The sequence below is a fragment of the Trichoderma evansii genome (assembly GCF_050947405.1).
Source record: "Trichoderma evansii strain SZMC 28006 chromosome Unknown GGI43scaffold_5, whole genome shotgun sequence".
NCBI classification, from domain to species: Eukaryota; Fungi; Ascomycota; class Sordariomycetes; order Hypocreales; family Hypocreaceae; genus Trichoderma; species Trichoderma evansii.
Genome location: NW_028145201.1, coordinates 366,005 through 385,401, shown reverse-complemented (window position 1 = coordinate 385,401; position 19,397 = coordinate 366,005). Strand labels below are relative to the sequence as shown.

The 19,397-nt window shown below is 48.0% G+C and overlaps 7 protein-coding genes across 7 annotated transcripts; 4 read left to right on the top strand and 3 right to left on the bottom strand.

The window, feature by feature from the left end:
- Nucleotides 1-63: 63 nt before the first annotated feature.
- On the bottom strand, nucleotides 64-1,353 carry GGI43DRAFT_399327 (DNA-binding protein). Its single transcript, XM_083205332.1, has 2 exons — nucleotides 606-1,353; nucleotides 64-515 (listed from the first exon to the last, which is right to left on the bottom strand). Exons 1-2 carry the CDS (start codon nucleotides 1,281-1,283, stop codon nucleotides 279-281), a joined length of 915 nt encoding a protein of 304 aa, XP_083062526.1. The 5' UTR covers nucleotides 1,284-1,353; the 3' UTR covers nucleotides 64-278.
- Nucleotides 1,354-3,121, top strand: GGI43DRAFT_399326 (PI31 proteasome regulator N-terminal-domain-containing protein). The gene is made up of 3 exons (XM_083205331.1): nucleotides 1,354-1,397; nucleotides 1,457-1,939; nucleotides 2,001-3,121. Exons 2-3 carry the CDS (start codon nucleotides 1,741-1,743, stop codon nucleotides 2,984-2,986), a joined length of 1,185 nt encoding a protein of 394 aa, XP_083062525.1. The 5' UTR covers nucleotides 1,354-1,397; nucleotides 1,457-1,740; the 3' UTR covers nucleotides 2,987-3,121.
- A 24-nt stretch (nucleotides 3,122-3,145) lies between these two features.
- On the bottom strand, nucleotides 3,146-7,028 carry GGI43DRAFT_399325 (karyopherin KAP114). The gene is made up of 4 exons (XM_083205330.1): nucleotides 6,539-7,028; nucleotides 4,187-6,421; nucleotides 3,996-4,120; nucleotides 3,146-3,881 (listed from the first exon to the last, which is right to left on the bottom strand). The coding sequence occupies exons 1-4, from the start codon at nucleotides 6,871-6,873 to the stop codon at nucleotides 3,484-3,486; spliced, it is 3,093 nt and encodes a 1,030-aa protein (XP_083062524.1). The 5' UTR covers nucleotides 6,874-7,028; the 3' UTR covers nucleotides 3,146-3,483.
- On the top strand, nucleotides 7,029-8,441 carry GGI43DRAFT_399324 (uncharacterized protein). The gene is made up of 2 exons (XM_083205329.1): nucleotides 7,029-7,467; nucleotides 7,528-8,441. Exon 2 carries the CDS (start codon nucleotides 7,638-7,640, stop codon nucleotides 8,334-8,336), a length of 699 nt encoding a protein of 232 aa, XP_083062523.1. The 5' UTR covers nucleotides 7,029-7,467; nucleotides 7,528-7,637; the 3' UTR covers nucleotides 8,337-8,441.
- Nucleotides 8,442-9,898: 1,457 nt separating this feature from the next.
- Nucleotides 9,899-11,872, top strand: GGI43DRAFT_381679 (permease for cytosine/purines, uracil, thiamine, allantoin-domain-containing protein; the record flags this gene model as incomplete). Its single annotated transcript, XM_083203149.1, has 3 exons — nucleotides 9,899-9,982; nucleotides 10,184-10,493; nucleotides 10,596-11,872. The coding sequence occupies 3 exons, from the start codon at nucleotides 9,899-9,901 to the stop codon at nucleotides 11,870-11,872; spliced, it is 1,671 nt and encodes a 556-aa protein (XP_083062522.1).
- A 403-nt stretch (nucleotides 11,873-12,275) lies between these two features.
- Nucleotides 12,276-14,886, bottom strand: GGI43DRAFT_432658 (glycosyltransferase family 90 protein; the record flags this gene model as incomplete). Its single annotated transcript, XM_083209621.1, has 5 exons — nucleotides 12,276-13,886; nucleotides 13,936-14,043; nucleotides 14,094-14,534; nucleotides 14,589-14,733; nucleotides 14,786-14,886. The coding sequence occupies 5 exons, from the start codon at nucleotides 14,884-14,886 to the stop codon at nucleotides 12,276-12,278; spliced, it is 2,406 nt and encodes an 801-aa protein (XP_083062521.1).
- A 1,421-nt stretch (nucleotides 14,887-16,307) lies between these two features.
- Nucleotides 16,308-18,385, top strand: GGI43DRAFT_307968 (HNH endonuclease signature motif containing protein). Its single transcript, XM_083201647.1, has 3 exons — nucleotides 16,308-16,946; nucleotides 17,001-17,410; nucleotides 17,457-18,385. The coding sequence occupies exons 1-3, from the start codon at nucleotides 16,505-16,507 to the stop codon at nucleotides 18,204-18,206; spliced, it is 1,602 nt and encodes a 533-aa protein (XP_083062520.1). The 5' UTR covers nucleotides 16,308-16,504; the 3' UTR covers nucleotides 18,207-18,385.
- The last annotated feature ends 1,012 nt before the right edge of the window (nucleotides 18,386-19,397 follow it).

The window sequence follows — 19,397 nt, the reverse complement described above, 5'->3', positions numbered from 1 at the left end:
ATGAAAGATGTGTGGAGTGTAATTTTAGTTTTCGTTGCTGTCTTGTTTTCTTTTCCTGAGTAATGGCAAGCTAAGAGATCTGCTATGTCTGCTATGTCTGCTATGTCTGCTATGTCTGCTATGTCTGCTTCTACTGCTTCTACTGCCTCTAAGTGTAGATACCAGCTAGATATTTTAATATGTAGACTTACTGCCTTGTTGGGCTGCGGCTGGGGTGTTGGATAACGAAACTGGGGTACCGAAAAGTAATTTCCCAATTTAATTATATATTATCATTACTATGATTGGGGAATGCTCCCAGATGAGGTACTCGGTACAATCCCGCCAGTACTATTGGAATTTACGACTTCTGGCTCAGGAGAGCCCTGCTCGAGCCAGCACTCGAAAAAGAGAGGATCTGCTCTCACAGAGCGGACGGGCTTCGTGGCAGTGCCCTTGAGAGATTCGCCCTGGTGCGGTTTCCGCTTGGTAGGGGGCTGGAGATTGGGCTCTGATGGGATCCATGGCTGGGGATGCTAGACCATTCATTTGTTAGTTGGGCTCTGCTACGTTTGCCAGAAAGAGCATCACTCTCTCCTCGCTTTTCTACGTGTTATTTTGCTTACACCTATAGGAGCTTCAGCCTCATCTCTCAGCTCCAAGGCAAGTGTGAATGTGCATCCCGCTGGAAGCTTCTCAGCGCCTTGCGCCGCATAAGCAAGTCTCTGCAGAGCTCCCCTGAGAGCCTCATGGATGTCGGCCCAGTTCATCGCATCCTGCACTTCGGCAGCGGTTTCTTCGTCCTCTCCTTCTTCGGAGTCGTTGTCTTCCTCGTCTTCTGGCTGTTGATGAGAAGTCGTTGCTTCTGGGTCTGCTGCTGTTGCAGCTTCATTCTTGATACCCCAGGCTGGGAAGCGCTCTACGTCAAAGACCCATCGTTCACGGACTTTGCTGCTGCTATTGCTGTGTACGACAAAGACGATGCGCTTGACAGTGCCGGCGTTGAGTTGGTTTGAGATTGCGGAGACGGCGTCGTTGATCCAGGTGCAGACGGCTGGGTGGCGGGATTGGTGTACGGCAAGGTTGAATGCACGGGCGGTGAGAAAGGATGTTGAGGGATAGAGATTGCGGTGGTAGAGGAGAGAGTGGATGGCAATGGTGAGGAATGAGGTGAAGGTGGCGAGGAGGGGAGCTGCGGCGAAGACGGGGAGGGAGGGGCCCGAGGAAGAAGATTGATCAGGGTGAGGCAGATTTTGGTGTTGGTCTCGCTGGTGGTGGGTTGGTGGCGATACTGAGGCTGACATCGTATCGTGATATCCGAGGCTGTGGTGTATAATGAAGTCAAGCCTGGGAGACGTGTTGGTCGTGTTCGCGTTAATGAGGTTGGACGCCAAGTCATGTGATGGCCAGCAGGCAGGGTAGGCCTCCCACCTCATTTATTACGCCTACCAACAGTGCTAATACAGCCATCGTGCAGTTGGTCAGTCCACTGGAGCTCGGGTTACCCCGCCTATAGGGCTGAGCTCTAGCTATATCTAAAGCTCTTGCGGAGGCAGCAGTGGCAATGACGCATTTCATCTCAACTTCTGCAACTTCAACGTCGCTTGGACTTGTATAAACATCAATTTCAAGCCGCTTCACGCCACTGCTTTGATCTCATCAAGAGATACCAATATCAAGGCCTCACTTCGTTCTATATATACGACTAATATCCTCTACTCATATATACCCTACCGCAGCGACCCCTCATCATTATCAATCATGGCTGATACAACAGCTCCTCCACCTCTAAGCACAGATGCCGTCCTCAAGTCCATGGCAGACGCTCTGCCCACACATGTCCAAGGCGACGACTCATCCGATCTCGCCTCATCATACGAGGCCATCGCCCTGCTTGTCCACGCATATCTCGCATCTCTCGACTTTAGACTATGCGGTTTTGATGAAGACAAGCCCATTCGTAAGCTCTCATTCACCAGCTGACATCATGTATTATACAAGACGCTAATATATCCATATAGCTGAATGCGCTTCTCTGGCCCCTCGATTGCCTCCCCAGTGGAACAATGGATTCGGCTCCTTATCATTCGTCTACAAGCACAAGCAGTCTTCCATGACCTTTGTCGTCCGCGTCGACCGAATGGGCTCAAAAGTCGAGATCCGAGGCCTCGCCGTCGGCGCTGAGAACATCCATCGCTTCGAGTACACAGTCCGAGATATTGTCCAGTCTAAGAACCTGCCCGTGCGCATTACCCTCGATGCCGACGGAAACGAAGATAGGAGCGACCTCCCAGAGAAGCTGAAGAAGCTCTTTGTTTCAGACCAAGCCATCGAGCGCATCCTAAACGACACAAGAGTCCAGATTGTGCAGAAATTGATTCCGAAACTGCAAAAGGAGGGCTACGTCGAGACCGAGGAAGCCGAAGCAAATGCCAGAGACGAAAGGCGCGCGCAGGAAGCTCGCGGCGATCCCAGCGCTCCCTACAGACCCGCGGGCAATCAGCCTCGGCCAGATATGCCTTATCCTCATCCTGGACTGCTGCCTGATAATGCTCACCGTCGACCTCCGCCTGGTGATTTTCCGCCTCCTGACTTTGAAGACGAACATCAAATCAACAGCCCTCCTGGCCGTATCATGGGCGGACTGAGAATACCTCCGAGCTACATAGGTCACGATGATCTCAACCCTCCCGGGCTTGGGCCTCATGATCCGCTACGAGGCTCATTTGTAGGCGGAGGCCTCCCCCGTCCAGGCGGCTTCTCAGGAATGCACCCAACGTTTGATGATCCGCTGTTCACAGGTGAAGGCGGCTGGGGAGGAGATGGACCACGCGGCTCTGGCTATGACCCGCAGGCTCCTCCAGGAGCAAGATGGGATCCGGTGAACCCTGGTGGTGGGCCGAGATTTCCTGGCCCTGGGGGGCGAGGTGGTGGCAGGGGAGGGTTTAATGGAGGAGGGGGAGGATTTGGGGGCTTCGGAGGTGGCTTTGGTGGTGATATTATCTAAACCAGAACCTTTTTTTTTTTCCTTAACGAAGTGTATGATGGAATGATTTGGACTGAGTGTACGAGTATAACGTTTGATATGATATTCATAAGATTCGAAGGAAAGCAAATAAGAATCTCAACCACTTAAATTATATACAATTCTCTCCTTTCATCTCAGATTAATAGTGAACCAAAACTTGGATATGTCTTATTCTCTATACTATCAAAGGTATCTATCGCCACCGCCACTCTACATCGTGATGCTTTCATTTCAATCGTAATCTTTAGCTATTTTTCTTCTCTCCTTTCCATCGTTCGTTTTTCTTCTTGATTAAAGCTCCTCTCGCCCATTTCGTTATACTGTAAAGACAGAATTCCTTCCCAAACGGTTTTTGGTTTGGCTACCTAGGATAGTCAGTCAACGTTAGACCATCTTCCGCATAGCTTTCTCCCAAATAGTCACTTTTTTTTCACTCTCTGCTGAAGCAGAAATTTTTCAGATACGATGCAGCCCCCCTACTGGCCTGCAGCATTGGCCACCTCGTTCAGCTTCGCCTTCTCGTCGTCTGTCAGCATGTTATACCACTCCTGGAAGTTCGCAACGTTCTCTCGGCCGCAGCGAATGAAGAATTCGGTAAGGTACTGCTGAGTCTCATCGTCACGCTGTCGTGCGCTGGAATCCATGCCGTAGGCCATGAGCTCAGCCTTTGTTGCGCCCAGGGCGAGGTCGAGCGTATCGTCTTCGTCTTCCCAACCTTCTTCGTCGTTATCTTCGTCATCGAATTCTGCAGAAGTAGCAACGGCAGCAGAGGCGGCGTTCGCGGCAGCTCGGGCACCCGAGGCAGACAGGAGCTCCTCAATCAAGACCTTGACAATCTTGAGAGTCGCAGGGATGATTGTGTACTTGTCGGGGTCTATTTTTTTGGTTGGTGATTTATTAGTCTCTTCATCTTCACGTATGTATTGATGGTACAGTCGGTCCATGAGAGCGGCCGTACTGTGAATACCGTAAATGCTTCTTGACATACTCTTCTTGGCGCGAGATCGGGTCTTGATCATTCCATCGTCAGCGCCGACGATAAGATCACCCTTGACTGAGGTTTGGGCTACTCGGGGGTCGTTGAGCGAGTAGAGCTTCGACAACGCAATGACACTATCAGCGGGTTAGCAAATTCCACATCTATTCAAAGCAGGGCCGCGTGTGTATTCTTCGACGAACTTTTGTCTAATCTCATCGTAGCCGGCAAAGTTGACAGAGTTTTCGAGCCACTTGGCCAAAACAACCTGAAGGCCGCTCTCGCCGTTGATCTGGATCTGGCTGAGGAATTCAACAACATCTTGCGCACCACCCAGGGATAGTCGTGCAAAAACGATGATCAGGGACTGGATGAAAGCGGCGGCTTGCGCAGTGGCCAGTCGGTTAGCAACAGCCTGCAGAAGCTGCGGCAAGAATGGTCCCAGACGTTCCTGTCCAGCCTTCTCAACCAGTTCGGCGGCCAATCCTCCAACCTCAGAGGCAGCGTTATCTTCAATGGAAGGACCCAAGAGTCGGTCAATAATGTGCAGGCAGACCTCCAATCCGGATCGGCCGTTGGAGTCGTGCCAGTTCAGGACCTGCTGGTGGTCGTGCACCAGAATCCACTTGACTGCCTCAGATCCGGGCCGCAGGACATCGCCCTCGGTCGATTCCATGAGCAGGCGGTTAAGCTTGGGAAGAACAGCAGCTACGAAGCCCTCTGGGAGAGGCTCTGAGGCATGCTCTGTCAAAACAACCAGCAGCTCTGTTGCGACCGTAACAAGAGGGTTGTCCTCTGTAAGATTGGCCACGTCAAAGGCGCCAGTTAGTGTTGGCAGGATGCGAGCGCACAAGGCAGAGTATGAACGGGCGTCTGAGAGACTACCGACGATATCCTCAAATGCTTCTGTAACCAGCATTGTGACTTGGAAGTTGCTGGCTCCCAGCTTCGCCAACAGGAAAAGAAGGTCCACGGACGGAATGTCACTGGAGATGGCAATCTGGCTGTCTATGCCAATGGCAGCTCTGAGAGCCTCTGTCAGGGTGACGAGGAGCTCGTCAGCCGCTTCCATTTCCTCGGGGTCCTTGCCGTTCATATAGGCCTGAATGGAGGCGATGATGGGCGTTTGGCGATCAGCGGCCACACGTCCCGAGTTGATCAGGCCTTCAATAGCCTTGATGCAAGCGACTTGCACAACCTCAGACTCTTCGGTAGTAATAGAGTGCACAATGCGATCAACCAGGTTGGGTGGGGTCTGGTGTGAGCGGCCAATAATGCCACCCACCAGATATCCTCGAGCGCGCAAAAGCGGCTGCTTGGACTGGTTGATGGAAAAGTCGACGAGCTCCAGGTATGCGTTGGCAACAACGTCAGGGAGAGGCTTGCTCAAATCCTCAAAGTCGCTGACAAGCATGACGAACAGGTACAGCGCCGCCTCCTGGCTTCTCCATGCCGAAGGGCCCTCGCCTGGGAAGAGGGTCTTGGTGTATCCAAACAGACCATCAACCGTCTTCTCATTGAACCACTCGCCCAGCTTGATGAGAAGATCGCCAGCGGCAGTACGGGCAGTGTAGTTGGCCGTGACCGAGGTTTCCTCCGCCAAGTACAAAGAGCAGTCAAAGTCCCAAAGTTCCTGCTCTTCGCGGGTCACTCGAGAATAGCCAACAAGCATCTTCATAAGATCCATCATCCAAGGAACTTCGTGGCCGGAAGCATGGGCCTGCAAGTGGCTATCGAGCTCCGCTTGGACAGGGGGGGCGCGGAAGCACTGGTTCAGGAAGTCAAGCTCCTCCAGGATGAGAAGGTCGAGGGTATAGGGAAGGTTATCTGAGTCTTCCAGGCGAGACTGCACCTCATCAATGATGTAGAGTTGCTCGTAAGCGGCTTGCATAATGCTAAGCTCTTCCCACACCGCAGTGAAGAAGATGGTGCTCTGGGGGAGAAGGAGGTTGGGGAAGACTCTGCGAATTCGGAGAAGAGTCTTGACCACTTGCAGCTTGAGAGCAATGATGCTGTTCCAGGCCTCGGGCTGAGCGCCAGAGCTGGAGTCGCCTTCAGGCAGGCGACCTTTGAGCACAGCAATGAAGAAAGGGTTCCACTGCGTCAACAGCTCCTCTGCAAAAGTCTTGACCTCCTTGTTCTCGTCCTTGACCATGTTCATCAAATCGAAGCATCCTCGGAAGACGGAAATAGCAAGCGCGCGCAGCATGGGCTTTCGGTTCTCGTTGAGGGCCACCTCGGTAAGGGCTTTGGCAATGTCTTGGGCCATAGAGAAGAATTGATCCTCACTCAAGCTTTCGTCGACCAGGTCACTAAGCACCCTCAAGGCTCCGTGGAGCTGAGCATCGTTGCCCGTCGGGATAACGCCGAGGATGGTAGGCAGCAGTGCGGGCCATTGCTCGGGAAAGTCGTGGATGGCAACCTTGCCAACAGCATAACTAAAGTATGAAGTCGTCATTTAGCTTGGTGGCTCTTAAACCCGCATATAGTCTCGGCGCAGGCTTCGAATAGACTTCAAATCGAGGCAGAATTCGAAATGACTAGTTAAATCTTACCTGGCAGCAATCTTGACTTTTCTGTCTTCTTCAGGGCTCAAAGCCACCTCCAACAAGGTCTGCTTTAGGATCTCTCTGGCTTCATCAGAGATGGGGATCTGGGGCTCGTCATCCAGCTCCTCGACAGACCAATTCTTCTCGATAAAGAGTCGCAGCGTGCTGAGAGCAGACTGTCGAATGCTTGTGTCGATGGACGAGTGAGCGGCAATGCGAGCAAGCGATATGGGAAAAGCAGGATTCGTCCGGGCTCGCTTGATCTCGATTTCAGCAGCTTGGCGGGGTGCTTGTTCAGAAAGCTGGGCGTTGGCCAGGAGCTGCGCCAGTTGATCCTCCATGTTGGGCGTCGGCGATGGTTAGGACGAACAATTCTGGCGCGAAGAAGGTGTTGGGTGTGTCGTCCTGTAGGCCTCTTTTTTTGTGCCTATTTTTTAGTTCGTTGTTGTATTATTCCAAACGCGAGCCCTGCGAATGAAAGATGATGCTTCGTGCCAAAATTGGTGTTTAGGAGGGGAGATTGATGGTGGGGGATAAAAAGAAAAAGGTGGGGTGGTGACTGGCAGCGCGTCTGTGATTGGCTAGTCTCTGCCAAGAAGCGATAAGACGCAGCTCTCCCGATAACCACGTGTAGTTTCAGCACGAACTCAGGTATCTCAGCTAGTCAAATACGCGGCTGGGGACATGCATATGCACCACGGTACTTGGCCAGCTTGGTTAACCTGCTTATTCCAGGGTAAGAGCCTGCTGCTAGAGACGCGAGGTACGGCTATTGTCCAGATCGATCTGAATGAAGCTTGAAGATGAATGTATTTGACTTGCTATTGGCGGAAATGGGATTTATATTTCAGCGCCGACTTTGATAGGTACTTGCACCTTGTGTTAGTATCGATATAAAATACCTGCAAATGTGCTAAGCTCCCCATACGGGCTCCGTAAGTAGATCCATAATCTGTCCCTGTAAGCTTGATTCAACTCATCTGATTGCTGGTCAGTATCTAGCACGCTAGTAAATAATCAGCTTCAATGGCTGCGAAACCTGACAAAAATTCTCGATCGCGCAACGCGAAGCAGAAATCTGCTCCATAACCATGCCACCACTTTTATGAACAAAGCCTTCACTTTTATCCAAAGTTCTTTTCCGCATACATATTTTACCCTATATATCCACCATAAAGAGATACCTATTGTTACCTTCCAAGCAAATATGAGCACACGTCGGCCTCAACGCGCGTCTCAAGTTGGCTCGAGCCGGGCGCTTGTCATACGCCGAAATCGAAGAAGGGGCTACGCGAGTGACGACGAAGACGACCAGTCGGCCTTGCGTTTCGGTAGTATAAAAGACTTGGGTGAAGACGCAAAGTTTTTGCTGCTGGCTGACGACAAGGTGGATTATAAAGTAATTTTGTCGAGAGCAGCCAAACTTTCGATGGTGGAGAACTTTATGCTGCCATCAAAGACGACCAGCCTAATAGTCAAGGCTGAGACCAAGAGGAAGGCAAAGATACGAGCTGCGAAGAGACTGGAAGAACAGAAGAACGCAATGGCGCTTACCGAACTCGTTCGGGCAATAACAGTTCGCTATTCGCAGCCCCGCGAGTGTATCATCACGCATCGAATTGCGAACGCGGATGTTTTTGAAAAGGCCTTCAAAAGCGCCTTTACACTGACTGAGGAACGTGGGATGGAGTTTGTCATACGGCTACTGGACTATCTTAAGAAGGACCCGAGGAATGCGGAGGCGTGGAACGCGTTACCAGACAAAGAAGCTCGCGATACTTGGTTGGCGCAAATCCTTCCATGATATTCGAGGCGACGAAGCATCTTCATTTTCTGTCAAATGAAGCTATTTAACGACATAATAATGAATTAGATTGTATTTTCTAAATGAAACCACCTTTTTGTTCCAGTTAGCTTTGTAAAGTATATACACTTCTGTGTGGCTACCTTAATCATGAGAAGATGAAGAATCCATGTATACTGCTACGGAGTACATGTATATACCTCTCCCTACTCCAACTTTCCCTCGACCTTCTAGAATCAGTACTGCATCTATGGAATCTCTCTCGCAAGCCCAATGACAACAGTAGTATGCTGCAGGGCCTAAAATGCTGCAGACCGGATCTCGCTGGTGGCTGCTTCATGTCAGATTCTCCCTTGCATCGATTCCCCCGTGTCGCATTACCCCTCCTCAATTAGTCCTCTGTAAAGCAAATTGAGTTGTTGGCTCCTACAAAACAATCATATGACTGTCTCACACTATGATTGAAGAAGACAAGGAATAAAAAAGCATCCGATGGACGGCCATCTCTTCCAACGCACCGCCCCATCTCCGCGTATCTTTCCGCTATCTCCAGGTACCGGCTACTTATCTACCGCGTATCTCTCCAGAGATAGCAGATAGCAATGGTGGATAGCAATGGTGATAGCGATAGCGGCTCAATCAACGGGCTATCGGCCCCAGGCACCAGCATTTCCTCCCAATCTGCGCTGACTTGATGATATGGGGTAATTGAAATCCATCGCCTCTAGCTTTGCGGGATGGCGGGTCCCTCCACACTTAAAAGCCCGGCAATTTTCTCGCTCCACCCGCTATCTGCCACTCAGATCATGCTGTGCGTTTTAGTCTATCGCCGCTTGTCGCTGCGTATCACCACCCAATGGGGGACAAGCAGGGCATCATCATGAGCCCTAGTCGTCGGCTTCCAAGACAATGAACGACCTTATTATTACGGGCACTACTTCGTTTTGGTACTAGAATTACACAGACATGGCCTCTGCCTGCCCACTTGCGGCGATATGTGGTGGCAGAGAGGGCACTGCGCGCTGATAGCGGCAATACCTCTGAGGGCCAACATCCATCAATATCAGCAGAGTTTCGCCAGAGCCTGGTCGCCAACTCCGCTTTTTTATCGCATCTCAGCATCTCATTTTATCTGCGGAGTAACGTCGCCCAGCCCGGATGAGGAAATCTGGTAGATAAAGCCTCTGGCCTCTCCCGTTTTCTGCGCCACCCGCTGTTGAGAGTTCAAGCCTCTGACGATTCCTGCGCCGATCACTCAAGCACAAACACCGGCTCTAACTCTTGTACACGTCCGAGCCATCAAGTGAGCACGGAATACAGTAGCAGTCAATAAGAACCCGGCTCGCGTGCTCATCCTCGCAACGTGGTGGATCATCGGCCCCTCCATCCTCGAGATCAACTAGAAAAACTCTGGGTTCTCACGTCATTGGTGCGTCGGCCATTCCATTGGCTGCTGCTACTGATTGCGACCAATCTTTTATTTTCGTTAAAAAGAGGAAACCGACTCTCTATGCGCCCAACTTGTCAATTGCATTCTTCGTCTTCCTGAGTGGCTCATCACCATGTCGTTGCGACAGAGATTCAGATCCCTGGCGGATAAGCTGGCTGTCGAGGCCGAGCCCGGCCTTTCGACCACGCAGCTGATGGTGCGGTCCTTGCTTTTTCCTTCCTCTTCGTCTCATACCTAAATTCCCCTTTGCATGACCCGTCGTGATACCGCATCACCTGTCATATCCTGCTGTATTCTCCAGAGACTACTCCAGGAATATAACGAAACCGAGACCGCCACAACAGATCAGGCGAGATAGGATGAGACGAGCGAGACGTGGTGCTGACACTCTTCCTAGCTCGTCAATCATGACCTGAAACCCGTTGAGAAAGAGCGTCGGCAGTGGGGGCCTTGGAATTTTGTCGCTTTTTGGATTGCAGACTCCTTCAACATCAATACGTGGATGATTTCTTCTTCCATGATCATCGCCGGTCTGTCATGGTGGCAGGCGTGGATATGTGTCTGGTTAGGATACTCAATATCCGCCTGCTTCATTGTCATGACTGGGCGAATTGGAGCTACGTACCATATTGGCTTCCCAGTCATTGGTCGTGCATCTTTTGGAATCTGGGGGAGTCTATGGCCGGTTTTTAATCGCGCCGCCATGGGTAAGTGAATATGATGATACGGGTTACGTTTGCTTTACTTTCATTTGATGAGGGACATATATTGTCCCGTCTTATATCGCCTGCTGACATCTTTTCGTTCAGCGTGCATTTGGTATGGAGTTCAAGCATACATTGGCGGCACCTGCGTCTATCTTATGATTCGCTCCATTTGGAAATCCTGGGACAGCTCCAAAATGCCAGGAAATTTCGGTACCAGCGCCACCAATACGCCAGAGTATGTTTCCTTCGTCATATTTTGGCTGTGTTCTTTGCCAGCATTGTGGTTCCCTGTGCACAAGGTTCGCCATTTATTCACCGTCAAAGCCTATTTTGTGCCTGTCGCGGGTATCTCGTTCCTGATTTGGGCCTGTGTCCGAGCTGGCGGTGTCGGGCCCATCATCAGACAGCCTAGCACCCTTCACGGGAGCAAGCTTGGATGGCAGTTCGTCAACGGCATCATGTCTTCCATCGCCAACTTTGCAACTCTTGTTGTCAACGATAGTGACTTTACTCGGTTTGCGCGTAAACCCAAGGATGCGATCTGGTCTCAGCTCTTTACGATTCCACTGGGCTTTGCCATTACCTCCTTTATCGGCATCATCGTTTCTTCGTCATCCACCGTCATCTATGATGAGCCAATCTGGAGTCCTTTGGATCTACTTGGAAAATTTATCGACGATGGTGGCTCTGGCCAGAGATTCGGCGTCTTTATCATCTCTTTAGCATTTGCTTTGGCTCAGCTGGGTACTAATATTGCCGCCAATTCCGTCTCTGCTGGAACCGATATGACTGCGCTACTCCCACGCTACATCAACATTCGCAGGGGATCATATATTTGCGCCATAATTGGTTTGGCAATGTGCCCGTATAACCTGCTGAGCAGCTCCAACCAGTTCACGACTTACCTGTCTGCCTACAGCGTCTTCCTTAGCTCAATCGCCGGCGTTATAGTCTCCGATTATTACCTCGTGCGGAGAGGATACTTGGATACCAAGGAGTTGTATGATGGTCGTAGAACTGGGCCTTATTTTTATACCTGGGGAATCCATTGGCGTGCTTATGCTGCCTACATCTCTGGGATTTTGATCAATGTGGTTGGTTTCGCCGGAGCTGTGGGCACAAAAGTACCCATTGGCGCCACGTACATTTACAACCTCAACTTCTTTTGCGGGTTTCTCGTTTCGCTTGGCACTTATTGGCTGCTCTGCAAGATATCTCCTATTCCCGCCACTAGCGACCGATGGATGGAGGTTGGTGATCATCTTGACGATGCTCAGCCAGAGTACGACTCAGGTAGCCAGCACAGTTATGATGAAGAGAGGGACACAGCAGTCAAGGGGCATGATAAGAAAGATAATGTGCGTGTCACAGATTTTTAGACGTATATCACGAGTAACAGAAAGTCTTGTTACATTTAACGACTATTTAGATTCCTTTTTTTATTAAAATCTCAATTCAATCTCAACTTCAAATCGGGTATACCATCACCTGTCCTCAACATGTAGATCTTCTTGAACATATTTTGAAGTGCTGCTAGCTACCTGTCCCCGTTATCAGGTATGACACTGCCCTTACTACTAGTAAATGACATGCCCACATAAACTCCTTCACTGTACCACCTGAACGACTATCTGAAAATCCAACATGTGCATTGTGCCTTTCTTAATCCAGATATTAGCGGAGATAGAGGTGATTTTAATACTAGGTACTAATGGTAGAAGCTTTTTGTACTTGCGAGAATAAGGTTGGGTTATTCAATATACTTGTTTCATCCACCGTAAATCAAGGGCTAGATTTTGAGGACACTACTCGCTCAGGATCCTGCAACCTCGCCAATTCTAGTAGCAGGCGATATACATACACACCCATATCCACGTCCCTCAGGGATTGAGAGAACCACTCCCTGCCACGATCTGCAATCTCCTTCGCCATCTGCTGACCCTTTTTCGTCGAGGTCAAATACATGACCAACTCGGGTAGCTCCTCCATGCCAAGACTGACTGGAATAAAATGCACCCACGGTAAGAGTCGATCATCATGCCATTCACGAAGAATAGTTTGCTTTAATGGTGCTGATTTAGAAGCCAGCATTTTGTACCATCGGCCACTGATGCCGTTGCCGTCGAGATCAAACGCTAACTTTGATTGAAATGCTGCGTCCTTATCCGCCCAGGCTTTCAGGCGGTAGAAAAAGGTCTGCTCGCGGCACATCGCCCTTGCACATTGGTAAACCCTTGTAAATGCAGCGTCAAATAGCCTGCTATTGAGAAAAGAAGATGCCACCCGCTGTATAACACCACTCTTGTCGGCGAGATATGTATACTCTTTTTTATCCAACATCTGAGTCAGGCTTACGAATCGGTGTCTGTGATAGTTCTTCCAGTTTGAATCCATAGCATATGCTCCAGATGTAGACCCAGCCCAGTAAACGTTATTCCGTTTCTGAGACCAGTCTAGGTCATGCGTTTCGTTGTAGATGAACTCTGACTCAATATATGCTGGGCTTGGAAACAAAATGTCTCCCATGATGGACAAGGACCCAGTAGATAGTACAGGAATTGTGCCCTCGAGTAGCTGAAAAGAGGTTGGACTCATTAATAAGCCGTGCATTTGTCGATAAATAGGGTGTTTGCAAATATCCTTAGCGGAAGTTCCATTTTGAACGAATGGCAGACCAAATGAGTTGACTGGAAGTTTTTTGTTGGCAGCTGTAACTTCAATTTCGTCGCAGTGCTGTGTAAGAGCGCTCCACGTCGGAGTTCGTGAAAGACATGTTAATTTGATTCTCAAATTGTGATTATAGTGTTCCTGATTTCTAGGAAATATAACTCTTGGTTCATCCAAGTGGTTAACCAAAAACTCCACCTCTGGCAGACCTTTGACGTCGCCCAGCAGTTGGTTAAATAACTTGCTCACATGTCTGTCAAATGTGCGCCAATTGTGAACGCAATTTGTATGGCCCGTCTGACTAAAGAATTTACATTTCCAGACTTCATTTCCCAGGTAGAGTTGCACATCTTTTATCGCTTGATTAATCTCTTTGCCATTATAATTCCACAGCTGCATAATGGATTCATAAATAACGTCAAAGTCATCAACAATTTTTGAGTTGTGGGATTTGGCATATTTAAACCACTCTTCGAAGCCAGGCGGCGGCTCATAATTGTATCGACGACGGTATTCGTCGCAAGCAGCAGTGTAAGATTGGGATTGGCGAAGTAGCAATTTTTTAAACTCAGTGTTTGCTTGCTTAATCAAGGTCTCAACGGGATGTTCATGTGCATTGGTGAATGCCACGGCCCGTAGATAGGCAGCTCGGATGGCAAATATATTTGTCAGGCAAGAAATGACAGGAATAGCCAAAAGCAGCCATAGAAATTTTTGGATTTGATGCTTTCATGGTTAACGCCATGAGTTGTCCTAGCGTCAGGGCAGAGCCAACGATGACAGCCAACGCTTGCGATTCAAAAGATTGTATGAAAGGGCTGCGTGTAGCAAAAATAGCCAAAATTTTAATGACCACGACAGTGGTCCATGAAAATTGACGAGCCTAAGCATGTCAGAACAAACTCAAGAATCAGGTACAAAGACATGACGAACCGTTTCAATGGCAAGAAACCAGGTGATAGCTTTGGAGACACCACCAAAAAGTATCGCGCCAAGATTAAATGGCACAAATCCAAGAAGCACACGCTGAACGGCTAGCGCAATCAGCAAAGCGCTTGTGATTCGCGGAGTAAGAGATGCAATGTCGTCTTCTATATTGACAAAGGGCGTGGCAGAGCATACTGCTGCCGGTTTTGATAGCAAAGTCCCATAGATAATCACAAGAGCCATGAGCTCAATGGAGGCCAACGCTGAAGTAGACAAGCTTGGTAACTGCCAACCTGCCAATGAACAAACTCCAAACAAGGAAATCGCCACTGAACCCCAGGTAGAGACGAAAATCGCCCATCCATCCGACTGTCCTGTCTTCAAACACCGGCGCTGGGGATCCAGCCGTCCCTCAATCAATAGTAGTAGTGGTATCAAGCCAGGTTGCTAACAGTCAGAATAGATTCAAAAGTTTAATGGAATATCATTAAAAAGTCTGACTTGTAAGAAACCGGACATATTATTCTCAGCAGAGCAAAGAGATGATGCAGCTATGGCCACACCGACAATCCAGCAAGAACCTGTTCTGGACTTGACTTCATATTGAAGCGGAAAATTCAGACTTTTGGTTCTAGATTTATGTCTTCTGATATACTTTAATAGAAATAAAAGTAAGGCCCAGCTGAATAGATCTTGACGAGATCCAGTATTGGGATGCAATGGCGGCGAGGAAACTTCCCGCAATGGAACTCGTGAAGCGATCAGGGCGGTCGAAGACATCGATTTGAGCTCGCCACATGATCAGGTGTGCCCTTTGAAAAGGAAATATTTGGGATGGCCGAATAGTTGGCTAAGACGTTATTGGCGTATCTGATAGTGATATTGGGGAAGTTGAGAAGATTATAGTGATAATGAATTCGGTGCACCCAATAGGTGTGAGTTGCCATTTGATTCCACGTTGGACGTTCATTTCTAGTAGACGACTTCACAGACAACGGTGGGCGAGAAGCGAAAATGCTACTCCTTGCCAAATTTGAGGCCTGGAGATGGCTGTAAGCCCCAACTTGCTAAGCTACTTCGTTGCTCTGGAGTTATGCCTCCACTTATCTTTTGAACCGTGACATCAAGGTACATCCGTTACGCAACGAAAATTAGGCCAACCTGTATTGACATTGTTGGTGGTAAATTCGTATAAGCTATTGCTGACAGCTTTGCATGTGTTGGTTGTTGGCAATGATCTTGCCTGGCATGTGGATACTTCCCACCAGAAGAGGTTGCATTCAACCAGCTCCGATTAGATGTTGGTAAAGTATTCCACCTAAAGTTGCATGGCTTCTTCTTTTAGAGCCAGTTACAGGGCTTTCGGAGATGTTGAATACTGGCCTCTCCCCCAATACCATAGCATGGCTGGATCGCCGGCCCACTCAATGTGTGTCTTTTCCAAAGTTCTCGACGGCGATGAATTAGAAGTGTAATTGCATCTTCCACGTCCACAGTATGCGTGTATACTCTGTTAACTTTCATGGTGGTGAGCGAAGAAGTAGATATATGTAACGAAAAGTAGTGCACTCATGGGAGACTGCAGCTAAGAAATACGGTTGAAACCCAGGACAAGACATCCATTTGAACTGTGCTATCTTACAATAATTAACAATCTCTTCTGTCCTTTTCTAAAGCAAAGAAATCATGGCTTGAAAACTCCCTAACTTCGTAGTGTGGACTGTTCACCTACACCTAGGTCTTAGTGGAGAAAGGTGCGGCGCTCTGTGGTATTCCCACTCCCTTAATAAAGTTTTTCTAACAATAGAAATCGCTATGCTGCCTGAATTTTGATGGAAAATTTTTGAATGGCATGATATTGACGGTAAATACTCCCGTATGATTGAATAACTCAGCCAGCCAAGCTTAATGTCTGATGATGAGGATTGGCAATTGAGTTGCGAGCGGAGTGGCAATATGATGAATAGTATGACGAAGACTTGTTATTGATGGTTACATGTAACGTCAGTACCTAGTAGTATGGTACATGATTTTCATAAATCGTCTTGCCTGCCGAGCATCTGGCAACCATTCGTCAGATAACGGATGGCAGCTGCTAATACGACCCGTTGGCAGTTGACGATGTGTAAATGCAATTTTTTTTGTTACACGTGACGAGTGACGCGTCGCGCTCTTCTTTTCTTTTCTTTTCTAGTCTTAACTTTATGCGATGTAGAATTTCTCCATCTCAACTTTCCTCGTCTGGATGTCGACGCTCACTCTATCGATCTGTCCAGCCTGAACCTTTTTAACCAGACAACCTGGACATTGATTTTTCCGAAAATTTCTCTTTCTTCGTCTCCTTCCTGTCAATTTCTCTCTCGACAAATTCCGTTTCATCAATTTCGTCTTCTTGAGCCAGCTTACAGGACACTACTATGGACCAATCTATAGTTTCTGAGGAGGCTATGCTTCGTTTTATTTCAAACCTAGACGATGGCCAAAGACTAGAATTAAGCAGATGGGGAGAAAGTTTCAATGGCGGGATGATTGGGAAGCTTCTCACTCTATCTAGGAAACAGCCTTCGGCTTTCGATGCCATCGCTGCCGATGGCCTACCTGACGAGCCAGTCCTAGATTATATTACTGATCTGGATGTCAGACATCAACTCCTGATAGACATCCGAGAACTTTTAAACGAAGCCCAATTACCTTATAAAATAGACATGGCATTCGTGGCAGTCTTCATGGTGGCTCCCATTGATATGCTTCGATCTAGAATCCGCCTATTTAGGGAAGACATTCGGAACAATGATCCAGGCACCGTGCATCAATTCTTTACTGATTGCAAGGGAACCGTGTTAACGAGCATATTCGGATGTGTGTTTGGGCAAGAATTTTATTAATTTCTATTTACTAATGCTTTATCTGTAGATGTTAACAAGGGGGGACGTCGAACGGCATCGCAGTCTGGCTCAACCACGTCTTTGTCTATTAATCCCAGTCCTCTGAAACGACCGCGTATAACACATGGAAGATCTTTATCATATCCAGACGCACCCATGAAGCCAATCAGTCCTCTTCAACCGACAATGCCACCTCAGCCGACAATACCCTCTCAACCGACGACGCCTCACCGACCGACAACACCTCAGCGATCGACAACACCTCATCAGCCGACGACGCCTCATCGACAGATGGCATCTGTGCAGCCGACAACGCCGTCTCTACAGGTATCACCTCCTCCAGTGCAAGTTTCTGCACATACATCCCCACAGTTGCCACTACGTCCTCCAGCCGTCTCCATTCCGTCGTCAGGTCGAAACCCTGCTGCTGCCCAGCTAGTAAGTCTGTATTATCAATTATTCAATGTCTGTCTAACAATTTTAGTGTAAAAAACGAGATAACAGTCGATGTATCTTTACAGATTATGAAAATCCAGAAGCAGCGCATATCCTTCCATTCTCCATAACCAAAAATCTACAAACATTGAACTGTCTTGTCGCTTTGTTAAGAATGTTCTGGGGAGACAATGCAGCCAACAAACTATTAACACTGGTTCAAGATCGAAATATAATAGAATCTCCCCAAAATCTTCTATCACTAAATCATCAACTACACTCGTGGTTTGACAGTGCTAAAATGGCACTCAAGCCATTACGCAAGCTGGACGATGAATCAGTAGTGGTTCAATTCCACTGGTTGAAAGCCGGTAATAAAAAACCGGATCTCGATGTACACGCTATAAATTTGCGTGATATTGTAACCATGTCCGGCCTTCACCATGATGGATGGGGTAGTATGTTGGCTCATCGTGCAAGCGGCCTGCGTTTGGAAACTGGCCAAGTTTTCATATTGAAAGCAAACGACCCAGCACACATACCAAATTTCGATCTTCTACAGCTGTCGTGGGATCTTCTCCGCATTATTGCCATTTGCGGTGCAGCTGAAGAGGAAGACGCAGATGATGACGATGATATCGATGATGATGGCTTGAGTATTGACGCGGTGGAAGGTATATATGAAGCAAACAACGGCGCCGAAATATACCAATGGGCAGCAGAGGTTGAAATGGAAGAGGAAGGGGTAGAAGAGCAAGAAGAAGAACATTCTGTTTATGGTGACAAGTCCCCACATTAGGAGCATAATGACATCGCCAGACAACAGCAGGAAACCATACGATCACACTGAGTGTAGTATCAGGCTCTTGGTAAACCAGGGAATTCAGTTGCTGGAAAATCATGTATATAACACTCTGTAAGAATAGATTTGATGTAGTCTCTTCTTGTATGCCGTCGATACTATTTTAATACCAACGCAAAGAAACATTGGAGTCCCTATCCTTGACATAAGCTACCTCTTCGCTAACCGCCACGAAAGTTAACGGAGTACGCACGCATACTGTGGACGTGAAAGATGCAATTATACTTCTTGAGCCTGATTTATTTTCTAAAGCCAATATATGACCGCTATCAATGTGTAGATATCTCGTGAGCTAGTAAATGAGATAACTATATTTCCATTAAGCTGTCCATACTATTGAGCCCTGCTGCCGTAGACAAAAACTATCATAGTTCATAAAATCTACAGGGCCCTTAGTAGCATATGCATCAGGGAAAAGGATATCGACATTAATCTCGTATTTAAGCGCTATATGGGTGGCTTTATTGCTAGTCGGTGTCATCATAATACTATATAAGATAAAGTTGAATGACTTGAAGTTGGGCTTGATTGCTCTTTTCACTACGATGTTTGCAGCTAGTGTTGGGTTATTGACCAATGCGAAGCAAGCAGAAGTGTTTGAAGCTACTGCGACGTAAATAGATAGACTGGACTACAACGGATTTTGGCTAATTATTCTAGATATGCTGCTGTTTTGGTTGTATTTTGTCAGCGGAGGTCTTGGAAGTTAGGGGCTTGAGTTCTTCGTAATATAGGTAGGCCAAGAAGAGCTAATTGGGAATATCTTGTGAGATCATTAATTGTTTGTGCATTTATTTTCGAACTCGAGACGTTTACGATTCTCAAAGTAGAATTTTAATACTAGTGTTTTGTGTATTAACATAGCACCTCAATATGCGATTTCCTAAAGATCATATCGACCAGAAATTCCAAGATGTCTATGAGTAAATTGAAGAAGTCGACCGCCATCAGAAAGAACTCAGCGGAAAGATCAGCCAACACTAGAGTCGCGTTGAGTACTTGATCACCTATAACAAGGATCGCTTTCAAGCCGTTGTTGATCAGTTGCTAAACCAACTCCGCAAATCTGAGTCTGAGGAAGAGTGATCTTAGCATGGGCAGTGCTTTTTATGGCGGGCAATATCTTTG

What these genes read in the sequence shown, in the direction of transcription:
- GGI43DRAFT_399327 (XM_083205332.1), bottom strand. Translation starts at nt 1,283, where the DNA reads ATGTCAGCCTCAGTATCGCCACCAACCCACCACCAGCGAGACCAACAC. An exon ending in AGGCTGAAGCTCCTATAGGT is followed by an intron (nt 516 to 605) that starts GTAAGCAAAATA and finishes TGAATGGTCTAG; the next exon opens with CATCCCCAGCCATGGATCCC.
- GGI43DRAFT_399326 (XM_083205331.1), top strand. Translation starts at nt 1,741, where the DNA reads ATGGCTGATACAACAGCTCCTCCACCTCTAAGCACAGATGCCGTCCTC. An exon ending in TGATGAAGACAAGCCCATTC is followed by an intron (nt 1,940 to 2,000) that starts GTAAGCTCTCAT and finishes ATATCCATATAG; the next exon opens with CTGAATGCGCTTCTCTGGCC.
- GGI43DRAFT_399325 (XM_083205330.1), bottom strand. Translation starts at nt 6,873, where the DNA reads ATGGAGGATCAACTGGCGCAGCTCCTGGCCAACGCCCAGCTTTCTGAA. An exon ending in AAAGTCAAGATTGCTGCCAG is followed by an intron (nt 6,422 to 6,538) that starts GTAAGATTTAAC and finishes TTCATACTTTAG; the next exon opens with TTATGCTGTTGGCAAGGTTG. An exon ending in TACGATGAGATTAGACAAAA is followed by an intron (nt 4,121 to 4,186) that starts GTTCGTCGAAGA and finishes ACCCGCTGATAG; the next exon opens with TGTCATTGCGTTGTCGAAGC.
- GGI43DRAFT_399324 (XM_083205329.1), top strand. Translation starts at nt 7,638, where the DNA reads ATGAACAAAGCCTTCACTTTTATCCAAAGTTCTTTTCCGCATACATAT.
- GGI43DRAFT_307968 (XM_083201647.1), top strand. Translation starts at nt 16,505, where the DNA reads ATGGACCAATCTATAGTTTCTGAGGAGGCTATGCTTCGTTTTATTTCA. An exon ending in GTTAACGAGCATATTCGGAT is followed by an intron (nt 16,947 to 17,000) that starts GTGTGTTTGGGC and finishes CTTTATCTGTAG; the next exon opens with ATGTTAACAAGGGGGGACGT. An exon ending in ACCCTGCTGCTGCCCAGCTA is followed by an intron (nt 17,411 to 17,456) that starts GTAAGTCTGTAT and finishes TAACAATTTTAG; the next exon opens with TGTAAAAAACGAGATAACAG.